The 16159-nt window shown below is 40.8% G+C and overlaps 3 protein-coding genes across 5 annotated transcripts in view; all 3 read right to left on the bottom strand.

Moving 5' to 3' along the window:
* tapt1a (transmembrane anterior posterior transformation 1a) overlaps nucleotides 1–7858 on the bottom strand; it is a 28929-nt gene extending 21071 nt beyond the window's left edge. The window contains exons 1-3 of the mRNA XM_078289223.1: nucleotides 7672–7858; nucleotides 5668–5798; nucleotides 4088–4206 (exon numbers count right to left, since the gene is read on the bottom strand). Of these exons, the coding sequence (XP_078145349.1) occupies nucleotides 4088–4206; nucleotides 5668–5798; nucleotides 7672–7858 (437 nt within the window). The remainder of the gene's footprint in view (nucleotides 1–4087; nucleotides 4207–5667; nucleotides 5799–7671) is intronic.
* qdpra (quinoid dihydropteridine reductase a) overlaps nucleotides 1–16159 on the bottom strand; it is a 236816-nt gene that overhangs the window by 106842 nt on the left and 113815 nt on the right. The gene's annotated exons all lie outside the window — the stretch shown is intronic.
* The window catches only part of ldb2a (LIM domain binding 2a), a 76985-nt gene continuing 72779 nt past the window's right edge, over nucleotides 11954–16159 (bottom strand). For all 3 annotated transcript variants that reach the window (XM_078289102.1, XM_078289103.1, XM_078289104.1), the window contains one exon: nucleotides 11954–12433. In XM_078289102.1, the coding sequence (XP_078145228.1) occupies nucleotides 12203–12433 (231 nt within the window). In that variant the 3' untranslated portion in view covers nucleotides 11954–12202. The remainder of the gene's footprint in view (nucleotides 12434–16159) is intronic.

The raw sequence follows: 16159 nt of genomic DNA, 5'->3' as shown, positions 1-16159 counted from the left end.
TCTTCTTATCTTACCGAAGACTTATGCCTACAACATACTTACCCGTTTGAGAATAATAACATCTATCTTTTAAGATATTTCAGGCACCAATTTGTGCCCAATATGGATATACAGCATTTTGGAAAGAAATGCTTCAAGTGGTGTTGGGTGAATAAAATAAATGGAGAAAACACACAGGCTAAGCTGTCACAGAAACAGCAAAACATGTCTTTCAATGTTAAAAAATGTCTTCGAAACATATGCAGCATTCGTAATTAATGGCAATGGTTGGCAGTGGCAGCTTAGGAGGATGTAAAGGGGAAGGCTGACAAATCCATAGGACTCATTATTTAGAATTCACTGTGAGAGGGATGACAGGGCAAAGCCAGAGAGAGCTTAATTTCAAGACATATAGTTTCCATATAAGCGATATGACTGGCCTATGTCAGTATATCAACCACTTCTACGCAGGGAAGGAAACTAGCTTTTTCATTTTACAGCCACAGTGGCTGATGGATTACAAAATTCACTGTTTTAAGCGGCTGGTAGACATGTCACTGCCAAAATGTACCAGCATTTGGCTGTTTTCTGGTAGCAATTTCCCACCCTGCTACTAAGACTAAGCATTATTACATGGCACTTTACTCTCAGTAACTGCAGTCTCTTACAATTTTAATTACAACAGAGAATGTACTAGTTGGATACTGCTCTACAGGTAGCACTGAAATAAGCCCAAACACTGCGGCTAAATCACTACACACACACTAGTTCTAGACCTACTTACTAGTGTACGAGACAGGGCAAGACAACAACTATTCTAACAGCCAATCATCACTTAAATTAACTTACAGTGGCCGTTGTTTAATCTTGCATCACAACAAATGATGGCTACCCCTTACAATTTATCTCCCTAAAAACATGAGAGAGGAAAAGAAATCATGTTTCAGATGACTGAACTGTTTGCTGGCAGGGAAGGGGCTGGAAGGTGTAGATATCTGAGCTATTTTAGGAGCAGCACGCTCTTGACTCCAGGCTGAGAGAGGAAGAAAGGCTTGAGTTCAGAAAGATGTGTAAATTGGCTTAATCAAGTGTCTCACTGCCGAATCGGCGTACAGCTGAGCACCGAGCTGTGAAGAGAATGGGACGAGATGGACGTCTGAGTCTGTGTCTCCAAAGCATAAAAGAGAGTGACTGGCCACATAACCAAAGAATAGTTTGTGTCTCAACTACTCTAGGTTATACACTGAATGTACAAAATATTAGGGACACTTGCTCTTTTCATGAAGTACACTGATGAGGTGAATCCGAGGTAAAAGCCATTATGCCTTATTGATTTCCCTTATTAAATCTATACCGATCACAAAGGAGGAGATAGATTAAGAGAAGCAGACAAATTAGAGAAGGATTTCTAAGCTTTGAGACTATTGAGATGTGGATTGAGCAAAAAGGGTCTGCAACTCAATATCAGGAAGATGCCCCTATGATTTTGAACAGTCGGTGTAGTTTGCACTCCTCAGGCTACGGCTCCATCTAGTGGTCGTGTCTGGAGTGATTCATGAGAAGGAGCTATTAGTCCAGGAATAGCATCAGGGCTCCAACACATTATGCATTTCAAGATTACATATTTTCTTTCCAAATCTTAATTTTTTTTGACAAGATTTTTGGTCAGTGTTCAATTCACACTGAGAGAGGAGGGGAGAGAGAGAGAGAGAGAGAGAGAGACAGAGAAAAAAAGAAATATAAGTAGAAGAGAGTAAAGGTCGCTACTGAAAGTATTGTAAAGGTATCAAACATACCGTTTGTAGTGATGTCTAATATTCTATATTTTAAGTTACAGTGACAGTCTACTGCCTGAAAGATTTGGTAATAATATTTATCAAAATAAGAAGAGAAACTGTCCTGTAACTGGTCACAGGTATAGCCAATCTTTACTTGACTGACAGTGACACTGCATGAGAGCGTTTGTGATGACTAAAATGTAAAATATTTTGTTTTACTGTAATTTTGTGTATTTGTAAAGGTAGGTGTCACAAAATTCAAATGGTGATCATATTGTAGACCAAAACTCTTTCTATTTTTCCAAAATTCCAAACTCAGAGCTACCATCGTTTTAAAAAAATCGAAAACATATATGACCAAATGATGCACGGACGAGGGACAGAGGCACCAAGACAAGGATGCTTGGACCAAGATCCAAGGTAAGACCTAAGCTTTTTAGATTGCGCTGTACAAGAAATGAAATTAGGCATAAAAGACAGTCAACACTGTTGTGCTTCTCTCAAAAAGATGTCTAGGTTAATAATTGATGTTCAGGTGGTTTGGAGAGGGCCGAGACACTACGGCAAAGCCACCTCCCTGTACAGCATCTTCTACCCAACATGTACAACACACACACACACTCACTCTGGTCTGTAGTCGCAAAGCTGCTGCAGCTGGCTGTTAATGTAGCCTGTGCAAAGCAGGTCTCACTATCTCTAATTTGCCATTATCTCTGTTACTCACATCTATATTACAGTAGAGTGCAGTCAGCTACTGTGCTACATTCCAGCTAGCCATCACTGTGTGCCATTCATCTTAGCCTGACATTTCTAGGCATTAAGCTCTAGGCCAGAAAAAGAAGAGGAAGCTTGACTTGTGATACAAAACCTTGTTAGAGAAGCGGACTTGTGACCAGGAAGTAGCTGGTTTGAATCCGTAGAGCAACTGGGGAAATCTGGGCGGGGAAAGAGCAGACTCAACAACTACTGTACTGTCCAGATGCGCTTGAGCCCCAAAACTGTGGAAGACTGGTTGTACTGGGCAGCTCTCCGGTTTGAATATGTGTAACTGTATCAATGTCACGCAGGGTGTTGATGAGAAAGAGTGTACATGCTCAGCAAACCTTCCCTGGATGAATTCAAGTTAAAAAAACAATAAAAACCCGACCGATAAGGAATCAATATGGCTGTTGTGGCTTCGAGAGTGGAGCAGGATGAGTGGTGCCAAGCTTCACATATTAACAGACACGATGGAGATGGAGAGAGAGACTGGTGAATGTCGAATCCAATTCAGGACAGTGATAACATTTACAGTAGGAAGCCTTGGCCGGCTTGTGGCAGCGTACCTGCTTCTTCTGCAGTAGGGGCATGTGTGTGCCCTGCAGGAGGAGGAAGGCAAGGGGTGAATCACACAGGGTGGGGTGGGGTGGGGGGGTATACTGGCCTTGGATTATGTTTACTGCATTGCTAAACATATTCGGTTTCAAAATTCCATACTTTTTCGAGATCTTAATTCCTTGACTGGATTTAAAGTTTTGGTCAGTGTGTGTTCAGTGTGAATAAAGCTGTATCACTCTATAGCAGAAGATTACTCCTCACAACAAATAGCACTGTATATGAATTGACAGTTGATCTACAGCTACACAAAATGTGTTAGATGCACTGGGACTTAACATTTTTTTTTTCAATTTTTTCCTTGTTTTCCAGACCTTTTGTACAAATCAGAGATTATCAAATTAAGACACCAAACGCCTTACAATGGCGTTTTGATGTTAGCGACAGGACAGCAACACAATCCTGGCATGAGGTAGACTACCTGAGAGTTGATATACAATAAGTGATGTATGGGTGTAGAGTGTCTTGTAGGCCCATTTGGTCTTGGCACATGGCACTCGAATAAAATAAATATCTCTCGTTTTAGTGTTTGACCTGATCCCCACTGACCTTTAAAAATATGTCAAAAACAAGACGGTATCATGAGTGTTTTATGTTACTTTCAGACAAAACATGCTTGTATACTAAACAAAACAAACTTAATAATCTGACCATCACTTTTTGGTTGTTTATGTGTATGTGTGTATCTGTTTGTGCGTGCGTGTGTATACAAATATGTTTGTTGCAGATGTATGTTTACAGGTTGTGTGTTGCTGTGTGAATATGTATTTTTTTATTATTGGTAAGCATACTATTTTGTGTGTATAAGTAGGTGTATATATAAGCTTATGTTGACTGCGGGCATACATCTGTGTACAGGTTTTTATGATGGTATAAACTTTGTTTTGTGTTTATATGTGTGTGTGTGTGTGTGTGTGTGTGTGTGTGAGTGTGTGTGGGTTGGTGTAGACTCTGACCTGAAGCCGCAGCACGGCAGGGTGAGGAGGCGGAGCAGGGCCAGCAGCACCCTTAGGGGCAGCAGGGTGAAGACGTACAAGAAGGCATCCACACACAGGAAGAAGCCAAAGATCATCAGCTGGAAAGATGTATAATAGCATTTCCATGTCAAAATTCATCAGCTTGAAAGATGTACAATTATGTCAAACAAGGATAAGACAGAGTAAGATAGGTAGAAATTTATACTACAACTTCTCCTTGTCAAAATAAAGGTTGTTAACTGGAAAAGGTACATAAGAGCTTTCAAGCAAAGATCATCAGCTGGGGAGATACACAACAACCTCCACATCAAACAAAGATTACCAGCTGAAAAGAGGACTTTATAAGTCTCTAGAATATAAATAAGGAACATCTGTGGACAATCTAGGCCGAAGCTAATAACCACCAAACATGAGACAAAAAATAAATCAAATTAAGCCTAAATCCAATTATGCAGCAGACACGTACCTTCCCAAATCCCCACATAAAAAAAGCCATTTCCTTATCATTTTAGAATGGATGTATTGAGAGAAGAGAAGAAGATCTTCTTACTCCTAACTGGAAAAACAAGAAGGCACTGAGGAAGTAGTGGCAGGAGCTGGTGGGTGGGTTTGCTTTTCATTGGTGGAACCGTTTAGACTTTTCCTGTTGCCCTGTCAGATACCTATGGGAGGCTGCTTGACATAGCAGGGTCACTGAGGTCTGTGTGTTTGCACACATTCCTCACTTGCCCCCAAGCTAAGAAGGCAAAATCCAACCAATAAAAGCAACAACATTAGCCTAAGCAGTCACTTATTCGGACTGATTTTTCCTGAGATATGAGAGTCTAGTCTTCGGCAGTGATAAATATAGGCCTTTAGGCCACAATGCAAGCATGGACACTAGCCTAAATAGGCTATTTGTGCCATTGTGATGCATCATTGTAATTTTAGCAATTTGGGCCAAGCATTTTTGAACAGGGAACATGCAAAACACTATGGGCTCATAGGCTAAGGATATAACAGGGGTGACATTGCAAAGATGTGATACATTCCTGGAAAGAGGCAGCATACTCCCCATTGTCAGTTCAGAGGAACCAAAGTTTCATGTTGCAACACTGCCACCTGGTGGCTTAAGAAAAGAACAACCAAAATATACCAGTGTCAGTACGGCATACAACACAGTACGCTGTTGTTTTTTGTACATTGCTGTTTTCCATAAAACAATAATTAGTGCGGAAAAAATGCTGAAGTGTGTGTATGTGTGTGTGTGTGTGTGTGTGTGTGTGCGTGTGTACAGTATGTGTAGGGGGTTCTAATGATTAGGATTTACTGGGTTCGAAACAGACCACTGACCTTTGTGGTCTGCAAAATGCTAATATGGCTATGCCTTGTGTGCATTTATGAGAATGACAGCACAGACAGACAGACAGAGAGACAGACAGACAGACAGAGAGACAGACAGACAGACAGAGAGACAGACAGACAGAGAGACAGACAGAGATGCAGAGCTAAAGAGAAAGGGAGGGGGGGGGCAGCAACAGAGTCTGAGTGTTTCTAATCAGTGGGGGCCTGTAATTCACCTTTTCCAGTTCCTTGGGAATACGCATGCATGTGTAAACTTTCTCTCTGCGCTCGGTGTACTTTGCCTCGTTGTGTTCCAGGAAGTAGCCTCTGGTAAGCTCTGCGCACATGAAGCGCGCCAGCGACGGATCTGGAACAACATTAGAGCAACAGTGTTACCACAAGGCCATTGTCTGTCTGCAACAATTACAGCCATGGTTATCAACACAATGACAGCACCAACCTTTGAAGTGTCAGATTGCAAAGTGAAAGAGAAGGAAATTTCTCTGAATGGTGAAAACTAGGGCTTTAACAATATTCTCAGCGCACCATTTGGTTCAATTCACCATGCTGGGCTCACAATACATCTTTGCATTAGCTGAATATTGCAAAATGAAGTTAAGTGTTTAGGCACAGCTAACTGTCTCCTCTCTGATGGGAGAGAGTGATGAGGACAATGTTTTGCAACTTTGGCATGAACTTATAATAATTGTGAATTTTGTTATCTTGCTATGGCTAAGCACACACGATTATAATATTTTTTTGCCCTGTAACTTTTTATTTTTGCATAATAGTTTTGCACTGGAACTTTGAATCATCAAAGTCAAATCCTATGGAGATTTTCTTTTTTTTTTTATTAGAATAAAGACATCTAAAATTGTGAACTGGGCTAAAACACTTGAGAGCTATTATGGCAACAACAGACAATGTATAACAGAAGTGTAATAAGAAACTCTTCACTCCGGTCTATTCTTCTTGCAGCAAAGGCATTGACTTTTTGCATTGGCTGCTCAGTCTAACTTCACTCTAAATGGTGCCATACTGTCTTGGAATCATTTCCACTTGGCTTCAACCTGTGAGAACCTGTCAAACATGTCTTAGTTCATAAACTGAACACAGACGACTTCAAAGCGCATCAAACATCTCTTGACCAGGCAGTGTTAGGTGGGCTCGATTTCAACAGTTTTGCTGTTGATGTCTAACCTTGCGCAGAGAGCTGGTGATCAGAGGTGAAACACCTTATGATCAAAAGCTCTGTGGGGTTGAAGTAAAAAAGAGCCTGAGGGGTTCAAGTAAAGTTAGCACCCAAAAGTGTGGCTGGATTACCAACAGGGTGACCAGGGCAGAAGAACGCCTGGACCACTGAGGGCCCGAGAGCCTCAGGATCACAAACAGATCATTTTATTTAAATGTAATTTGCCCTCTTGTTCATATTTGCATACCATCTCAGCTATCTTCAGTGTTTGTACATTGAGCAATTTTTAGTACTGTTTGCCTAAATCATCTGATGGGCCCTTGACTTCATCACATGGTAAATACGCAATGCACAGAGTCAAATGATGATCGATGGTAGTGTCTGGAGCCCATTACACATGCTTACCATGCTTACAACATAATCTGGGAATGCCCAAAAGAGGGGAATGTGTGGATAACAAAATATCAACCTGCGAGATGTTAAGTTTACTACATCACTGCTTTAAACTGCCACTTCTACAGCAGTAACAGATCATGATGACCGAGTGTTGCCCTTCAGTAACGTTGATATAACTTTGCTGTCTAGACGACTAGGCGCGGTTCATGCAAACTTACTTCAGACATTACTAGACAGTGTGGGGAAAATCCCAATACTAGTTTCAGAAATGGCAGGTAACGTACTGTGTGCGCCATACAACGAAAAGGATTACATGTACAAGCCAGTTCTGTGAATGGGAACCAAAATTACAAGAGACGGTTAGCTAACTTAACTTAGTTAATACAGCTAACGTTAACCGTCAATGTCAACAACAACACGTTGACAGCTCGACTCAGCCGACACGATAACACAGGAGTCACTGTTGTATTATTGCTGCAGCTATACTTACTCATACTGCTTCAAAATAACCAAAAACATTATATTTAAGAAGCCACTATGGCACCAGAACCGGCTAACCTGGCCAGCAAGCTAAACGACAGCATTTGATCCGTCTAACTAGATAACGTTAGTTAGCTAGTAGGGGGGAAAGGAAAGGGAACCCGACGTTTACCTGAGTGCTCCCGTTGCTCCCTTCTGACAGCATTTAGATCGTAAAATCCCAAAGTTTCTGGCAATTCTGGAGTTATACCGATTTTACCCGACTTGGGCAAGTCGTCCCACGGCCGTTTCTGTCTCTTCTTTAGCTCAATTTCGGTTTCTTTCTCCTCTGACAGCTCGGTCCCCGACACGTCCGCCATCTTTACTTTGGCCACCGCCGCCGCGTCGCCCTGTGCAACGTCATCGCATTCTGGGTAAAAAATAAACAACGTCAAAAAATGTGGAGATAAATAGTAATAATAAAAAACTAAATAAAAGAACATAAAATATATAATGTCTAAAATAGTAAAAACTATTTTGAAAAGTAAAAAAATAAAATAAAACATGTTTTTGAAAATATTTAAACTGATTACATTTTATTAGATAGGCATATAATAAAAAGTAATAGTCCTATTTGTAAGTTTATAAAAACAAAAAAGTAGTCGTTTTTAGTGAAACAGAATTGTTCACGAAGAATAAAAAAAATAGTTTTATATTAAATTTGCATATTTACAAATATATATTTATCTCTATTTATATTTAATTGCCTAACTATTCAATAGTTATAGATAGATAGATAGATAGATAGATAGATAGATAGATAGACAGACACGCAGTAGCAATTCTCTCCAGCCAGTTAGTCAATTAATGAAGTCCCATGCATTGCTGTTCCTTAATCATTGTTATTGGCGTGTGTGTGTGTGTGTGTGTGTGTGTGTGTGTGTGTGTGTGTGTGTGTGTGTGTGTGAGAGAGAGAGAGAGAGAGAGAGAGAGAGAGAGAGAGAGAGAGAGAGAGAGAGAGAGAGTCAGTCGTTTGATCCCTGCCGGCTCCGCTTCCACGCTAATCGTGTTCTTTAATTAACCGGTGTTTGGTTGAGAGCCAGATGGCCCTCAACCAAGTCTCATAATAAATGTAAACAACGATAACCACGTGTATCGCTAACAGTGACATTTTGGCCGGTAGAAAGTTTGTATCCCTTTAGTAATGCTACAGTAAATTTTAGTTAATACTACATTTATTAATATTGCTGTAGGCTAATATTAGCCTACAGCAAAATTAATAAACCCCTACAGGAACGTTATAGGAATATTATAAAATACCATTAAGTACGATAAGGTCACTATACATTTATTATTGAGTACCCATAGGAATATTATTGGAATAATATGCGGTTTTCCGTTAGGGATAGATATGAATATGAATATAAGACAATAGGGAATATCATAAGATGTGAGAATGTAAGAATATCAGAGGTTATAGATTATCACCTAATGGGTTAATACTCTGATAATAGAGAGAATTTAAATGACAGAGATCTGCAATGGTCATGTTTTGGTGGAAGACATTCTGTGGCGTCACCATTAAAAACTCAATGTTTTTGCAGTACCCAATTTATTCCACTTGATGGCGCCAAAGTTCCATCAAATACACCTGCTGTTCTAACAGCCTATTGTATTGATCAGACACCTTTGCACTTTCCAGAGAAGGTAAATCAATATATCCAGACTGGGTCTTAGAGAACTGATTACCTCTGGAATAATTTATTAATATTTAAAATAATGTTAAAGGAGAAGCAGCACGATATCAAATGCACAACTGACTTATTGAACAAACAATATTTAGATTTACACAATAGGTATTCAGCTGATGCTCTTACCCAGAGTATGAACAGGTAGGAGTTCAGTGTCTTTCTAAAGGAAACTTCAGCAGGATACATAACTGTAATGGATGGACACATTAAAGGAGAAATCCACCTTCGGATACTCTTACAATGTTAGATATCAATTTGTGCTCAATGCATTCCAGGAGTTATTTTGTGATGAAGTGTAATTTTTTTGCTGTACCCACTTCTCCTCAACCTGCCTCATCCTCTGCAACTTCAGTTCATGAATTCCTACATTTCCCAGAATGCCTGTCAACAACTCCCAGAGGAGGTGCATGAACATGTTGGTTTCAATCAAAGGTGGCTGTATGGGCATATCAATATAGCTAGCAAGCCAATTAGTCTTTGAATATTGGGGCGTGTCTATGATTGCGGCCACGCCCCTTACTAAAAACACAACCTGTCTTGTGGCTGCATTGCATTCTGGTCTATTGAGGCTACTGTGGATGGAGAAATTGGTCTCTCTGCCTCTTCTACAGTGGATTTCTCCTTGTATGATTGTTGAACCTCGGTGTAAAATGGCGGCTCCAGAAAGAAGCCCTCGCTCTTTGATCCAGACGAACTGACACCAAAACCTGATGTTGATGTTTTAGATCGCTGAAACATTTACTGCTATCAAACTCCACTGTAGCTGCTGGAAATATCTCGACATGACGTCACATTGTCTACATTTAACCAGTTATCCATGGAAATAAGAAAAACACACCACCAGACAACAAAATGGACCCAGGAATGCAAGGTACATCACCAATAGCTGTTTTTCAACATTGTTAAAGTGTTTTAGGGTGTATTTTTTCTTTTATGATGTAGCAGGGATTGAAACTGTGACCTTTCTGTTAGAGGACACATTCGCTCACTACTAGGCCAGCCTGAGAAATTGTCAACTGATCATTTTTGGAGGAATGGCAAATAAATTACAAAATCTTCCAACATTTAATTTGAATAACTGAAGTCAATAGGTGAACTAGAAAGAGTAAACACAGAGAAACCCAGACAGAAAACGAACCAGCAGCATGCACACACGATGCATGTAACCAAACCAAACCCAACTAATTTGTAAGCACGGTTTATTGGCACACATAATGGTAAAGCATACATACCAGACATCAGTTATGACACTAAACACCTCTGCTATATAATGTACAAATGGTGTCTAATAATACTAGGCTCAAACATATTTAGAAATGTGTTAGCTTCCTTACAAATGCACAAATAAATACCCATAAGATCCAAATGTAGAAAGACGTCCACCTTTGTCTTCTTGCCCATTTCCAAAGAAAAATCCAACAAAAGAGGAGATCAGGGATAGTATCAATTCAATTAAAGATTAAAGAACAATTGCGAACACAAAAACAGGGATTTCAAACCATTTCTGTAGAGCTGTAAGGTGGCTGGGATTTTATCTGTGCGTTTTAAAATGTAAAATTTATCCTTTTTTTTTGTACTTTTTCGTTACTAATTATTTCAGAGAATACACATGAAATATGATATATGAGTATTTGGGTTTTTGATAACTTTGTGGCTTTGGTTCTGCTGTAGCTATCGGGCATCAAGACGCAGTAGTGAGTTTGGTTTTGGCAGCAGGAAACCAGCATCCATCCAAACCACCCTACAGAAATGTGAAACTCCTGTAAAAAACAAAACAGCTGCCATATCCAAACTGGTTTCAGTGGCTGATTTACAGTGGATAAAATAGGTCCCACCTCTATTTACAGAGCTACAAACCTTGTAACAGTGTTCCCAAACTGATGAACCAAAAAAACTGGACTGATGTGTTTTTAAAAGGTACATATATCAAACAAAAGAAATCCTATAAAAATCATGCAGGAAAAAGCTTCAGTATCAGTTTGGGAGTAGGTCGTTAAAGGGAAAGAAGTCAAATTTCGAGGAGGGAAAAAATCAACATTAATGCATCAATGTGCGTCGGCATAAAGTTCACATACTGATCGGCAAAATTACAATGTGATTGCAAAGGATTCTGAGAGAAGCAAAATACCAATAGACTACGAACACAATCGAACAGGTTTGCATGAAATCACAATCTGTGACGACTGCAGTAATGTGGAAAAACAATCCTAGGACACGACTTTCCCTCGTTTGAAAGGAGTCCATAGTGGTAGAGAAGTTCATTTCCTTTTAATTGGAAATGGAAATAAACAAGAACAGCAGAAACAAACCAACAGCCAACTGAATTTCCAATAAAAATGCAAATGCCTCGCACAATGTTCCAGTTGCCTCCAACGCGCTTAGATGGTTCTGTTGGCTCTGTTGGCTGCTAAAAACACCTTGCTTTCTTCATGTTGAGACATTTTGTTTGTTTTTTCCTTCTTCTTCTTCCCACTGTCTACTGTCACAGAGCGATGACTCGTGACCCACAGGTCAACCAATCACAGCTGCGGTATTCCGCCAGACGGGAAGTTCACATCTGAGTGTCCGAGGAGGAGAATTTCATCTGCAATTTTCCCGCTGCATTCTTGAGAAAATGCCCCACACCGTATTATTTTTTTTTTTACATTATCACTGCGTACGACTTGTACGCATTTCTTTGAAAAACCAAAAAAAAAACAAAGAAGTAGTCTTTGACATGTGGATATTGCTGTGCAATGCTGCCAGTTCTCAGTGTTCTCCTAGATGTTACAGCAGAAGAAGAAATGTCCAGGACGTTCTGGCCGGAGATGAGCCAGCGATGAGTTTGCAGACAGAGGGGGGGGTTTTGATTCAGTACAATGTTATGAGGTGTAGGAGTACTGTCCTGGGTCGGTGAGGGGGTAAAACGGGTCCGGTCCACGTGGAGTCAAGGATCTACTGTTTTCTTCTTCTTCTTCTTCTTTTGTTGTTTTCTTACTGTGAGGGCTGGGGCGCTGTGCTCTCCGGCTTGCTGTCCTGGCTGGTGGGGGGCTTGCTGCTCCAGGGGCTGTTGTTGCCCAGAGCCGGGGAGCTGTTGAAGTCGTCCTCGTCGTCCAGGCCGTTGGTGGCGTCGTACTGCGTGTTCTCCAGACGAGTGATCAGACGCTCGTCCTCGTCCCCGAACTCCCCGCCCATCAGGGTCGGCTCGCCCACCACCATCACGTCCTGAGAGAGAGAGAAAGAGAGAGAGAGAGAGAGAGAGACAGGGAGAGCAAACTCACTAACAGAGAAGACAGGAAAATAGCAGTGTTCTTGTGCGCTGGTGCTCTCTTTAAAAGGTTATAACATCTTCAGCCTATCTGCATGTCTCGTTTGTTGTTTGACTTGTTCTTATCAACACATATGCTGTCAAGTGAAAACCTTGTATCTCCAAAATGTCAGCTTTTCAGCAACTAAGAAAATCAGCCTTGTTTCTAGCTTGACCACAATGGATTTTTGAGTTTTTGAAAGGGTTTCATAAGCCCAACGCTCAAGGAATTTTCTCGACCCATAGAGAATCATGTAATCCTTCAAGTGAAGTGAAAACACGAAAATCAATCAAATTGTTAGAATGTCAACAGCAATATGTCACGTAACACAAATGTGTGTTTTCCCAAACTAGACAGACAAAATGTGTTGAAAATGACAGATCCTTGTTAAGAGAGTGAATACTATACAGGCCAAACTGAGGATTTTGCATAGCTTGAGGAAAATAAACACACTTAGCCTACTACATGAAATGTCTTACAACAGTCAATTCAAACATTTAGCTCTGAAATCATCTCTAATATATTTTTAAATGTATTTGTTGCTATTCAGGCTACACCTGTATAGGAAGTGGAAATATTATATGATAGATAAATTAGTGTCATCTTTAAATTACCTCTTAAAGTACTTTTACAAAAAGGCTTTTCATACATTTCCAAGTTTCTCTATTCTTCTGTCACCCTGGTTTTAATTCACGTCTGGAATTATTTGTTGTTTATCTTACTGGCTTTAAATTGCTGTTGCTATAATGTCTGTAAAACAGTTTATAACTCCATTTGGAGTAGTGATATACAAAAACTAGAAATAACCGCCTCGCGGTTGTATGCCTCCGCCAATAAACTTTGTTTTATCATTGCAAGGACAGTCTTTATTTATTGAACATATATAATTAATGTGATTATTAGGTCAACTTAAAGGATTTTGGTGTCTGCAAAAGTAAGTGACAGCACTTCCACCGTTTTTGTAGAATGACCCAAGATCGTTTTCTCAGCTACAGTGGTAAGCAAAACATTATGATGTCACAGCGAAGTTGACCTTTGAATTTTTGGATATAAAATGCCATCACTTCATCATTTTATCCTATTAGACATTTGTGTGAAATTTTGTCATAATTAGCGTATGAATTCTTGAGTTATGGCCAAAAACGTCTTTTGTGAGGTCACAGTGACCTTGACCTTTGACCTTTGACCACCAAATTCTAATCAGTTCATCCTTGAGTCCAAGTGGACGTTTGTGCCAGATGTAATGAAATTCCCTCCAGGCGTTCCTGAGATATCGCGTTCATGAGAATGGGACGGACGTGAGGTCACAGTGACCTTGACCTTTGACCTTTGACCCCCAAAATCTAAGCAGTTCATCCTTGAGTCGACGTTTGTGCCAAATTTCTCCGGCCACGGCTGTCGCCAGCGCGGAGGCATAAAAATATTATTATTATTATTATTATTGTTATTAATTATTATACAGGCAACCACAACATATTTTCAGTTTTATGCGGGACGGTCCATATTTGGCCTAAGGGTGATTTAAAATGAATATGCTAAAGTTTGTGAGCAAATCACCAGAGAACCGAAATCTTGCATTCCATTTAATCTAATTCTTTGACTTCTCTCAGACCAAAGACCATCTGAATATCAAGTGAACACACACACACACACACACACACACACACACACACAAAAAGGAATCATTCTTTGAGTAAAATGCCCTTAAATTAATGTATATGCATGTTTTCTGTGGCCGACTGTGTCACATTATACTTTCATACCTTTCATTCCTACCCAAACACATGAATTTAATGATCCACCCTACGTAAGAGAGGGCCAAAAATAGTATAATCTCATAAAGGAAAACATGTTTGAATCCATAACTCACGACTCTCCACAAAGTTAGCCACTGGCAAAGATTCCATTCAATAACTGATGTGTTTCAAACCGCTGATCTGTGTGTGTTTGTGTGTGTTTACGGTATATATATATATATATTTTTTTTTTTTTACTGAAGGAAGAGCGCCTGAAGCCTCCGCCCTGGGAGCTGTGTGTTTTCCTGCTTCCACACAGACCCCCCGCCCGCGACGGAATAACAGTAGGAGTGTGAGTGTGTTTGTGTGTGTGTGTGTGTGTGTGTGTGTGTGTGTGTTTGAGACGCAGGCTGGTGTATCCAGTGAACCCATCCGTACGGTCGACCCCTCTCGGAGCGCTCCGTGCAAATGAAACCTTCCCTTACAGAAAGCGGGATTCCCCCAGCCCTCCCCAGCCTCCACCGCCCGCCCCAATCAATACTCATCATGTAGGACATATTTCACAGAGATGGCCCTCTCACGCTGGGGTCAAGAAAGGGAAGGAGAGAGATTTATCCGCCGCTATCTCCGTTGTGTGTGATGTGAAGGAATCCTTTGAAGAGATGAGAGACGTACGAGATGTCTGACACGTCTGAATGTCTATTTGGAGAGTCATATGTAAAGTCGACTGTCTGTTTCATGCCTCGCCCCGTCCCCCCTTTTGCTTTCTTTTCCTTGTGCCAGCAGGTATTCCATTAGTCGTCGATACGTCCCAGCGCTGATGTCACCACCGACAAGACAAATTCCTGTACATTCATTGTACTCGAATGAAGTGATGCTGCTGAGGAATATCAAGGTCGGGGGGTGGGGGTAATTTGTGAATTCACACGGTGATCGATAAGCTTTGAAATGTGGATGTGTTTGCTTTGCGATACACAACGGGTTATGTTGTGAATCTGTAAATCTCGTCTTCCCTTTGACTGGCTAAGCACCTCCCTGCTGGCTCGCCTGGCGCCACCCACCGTAACCTGGGAAGAAGCTGTACAGTTAAATGGAGCGCACGCTTCACTGGCCATGTGTGTCAACGCTGCCTGGCTTGGGAGATCTCGCTCTCCTCATCCATCTCCTCTGCAGCACACACACACACACACACAGACAGACACACACACACACTCATATACAAGCACAGACAAACACACATGCCCCTGCACAAACACGCAAACTCAGATACGTATATTGTACACATAAATAACACCTAAACACAAATATGCATAAACACAAACACAGAGAAAATAAGCACATGCATGCAAAACCCAGATATGTGTATTGTACACAACAATCACACTCACACACACATACACACACATGCACAAAACAAACGCACACGATTCAGCAAGCATTGATGTACTCATACAAACAAAATCAGACAACTTACCACACTCTTAGCCCCTCCCCACGCACCCCACCCCTCAACACACACACACACACACACACACACACACACATACACACGCTGTGATGAAGAGGACCAATGGAGGGAGGCAGTTTATTTATCCAAGCCATCCTCAAACCCCCCCTAGCGACCACCACTACACCCCACTACGCCTTAATCAGGCTAATTAATTTAGGTGAGCTTTTCAACTAAATGACAATATCCACACTGATTTGTCAATTTGCATAGCTAATTAAGTCATTAGCTAAAAACGTGCTGATTGCCAACAAGCCTTGCATTCACCATCTGTTCCTGTGAGGAGGCCTGTCAACCTACCTCTGGCCAATTTTGGGCCAAAAAGAAATTAAAAAATTCCCTCCGATGATAACAGCTGGTGGCTAGTCTGGGACTGGGGAGCACTAATTGTGATCTAATT

The sequence above is a fragment of the Centroberyx gerrardi genome, chromosome 16 (genome assembly GCF_048128805.1).
Source record: "Centroberyx gerrardi isolate f3 chromosome 16, fCenGer3.hap1.cur.20231027, whole genome shotgun sequence".
Taxonomy (NCBI): domain Eukaryota; kingdom Metazoa; phylum Chordata; class Actinopteri; order Beryciformes; family Berycidae; genus Centroberyx; species Centroberyx gerrardi.
This window is presented reverse-complemented; position numbering and strand designations above follow the sequence as displayed.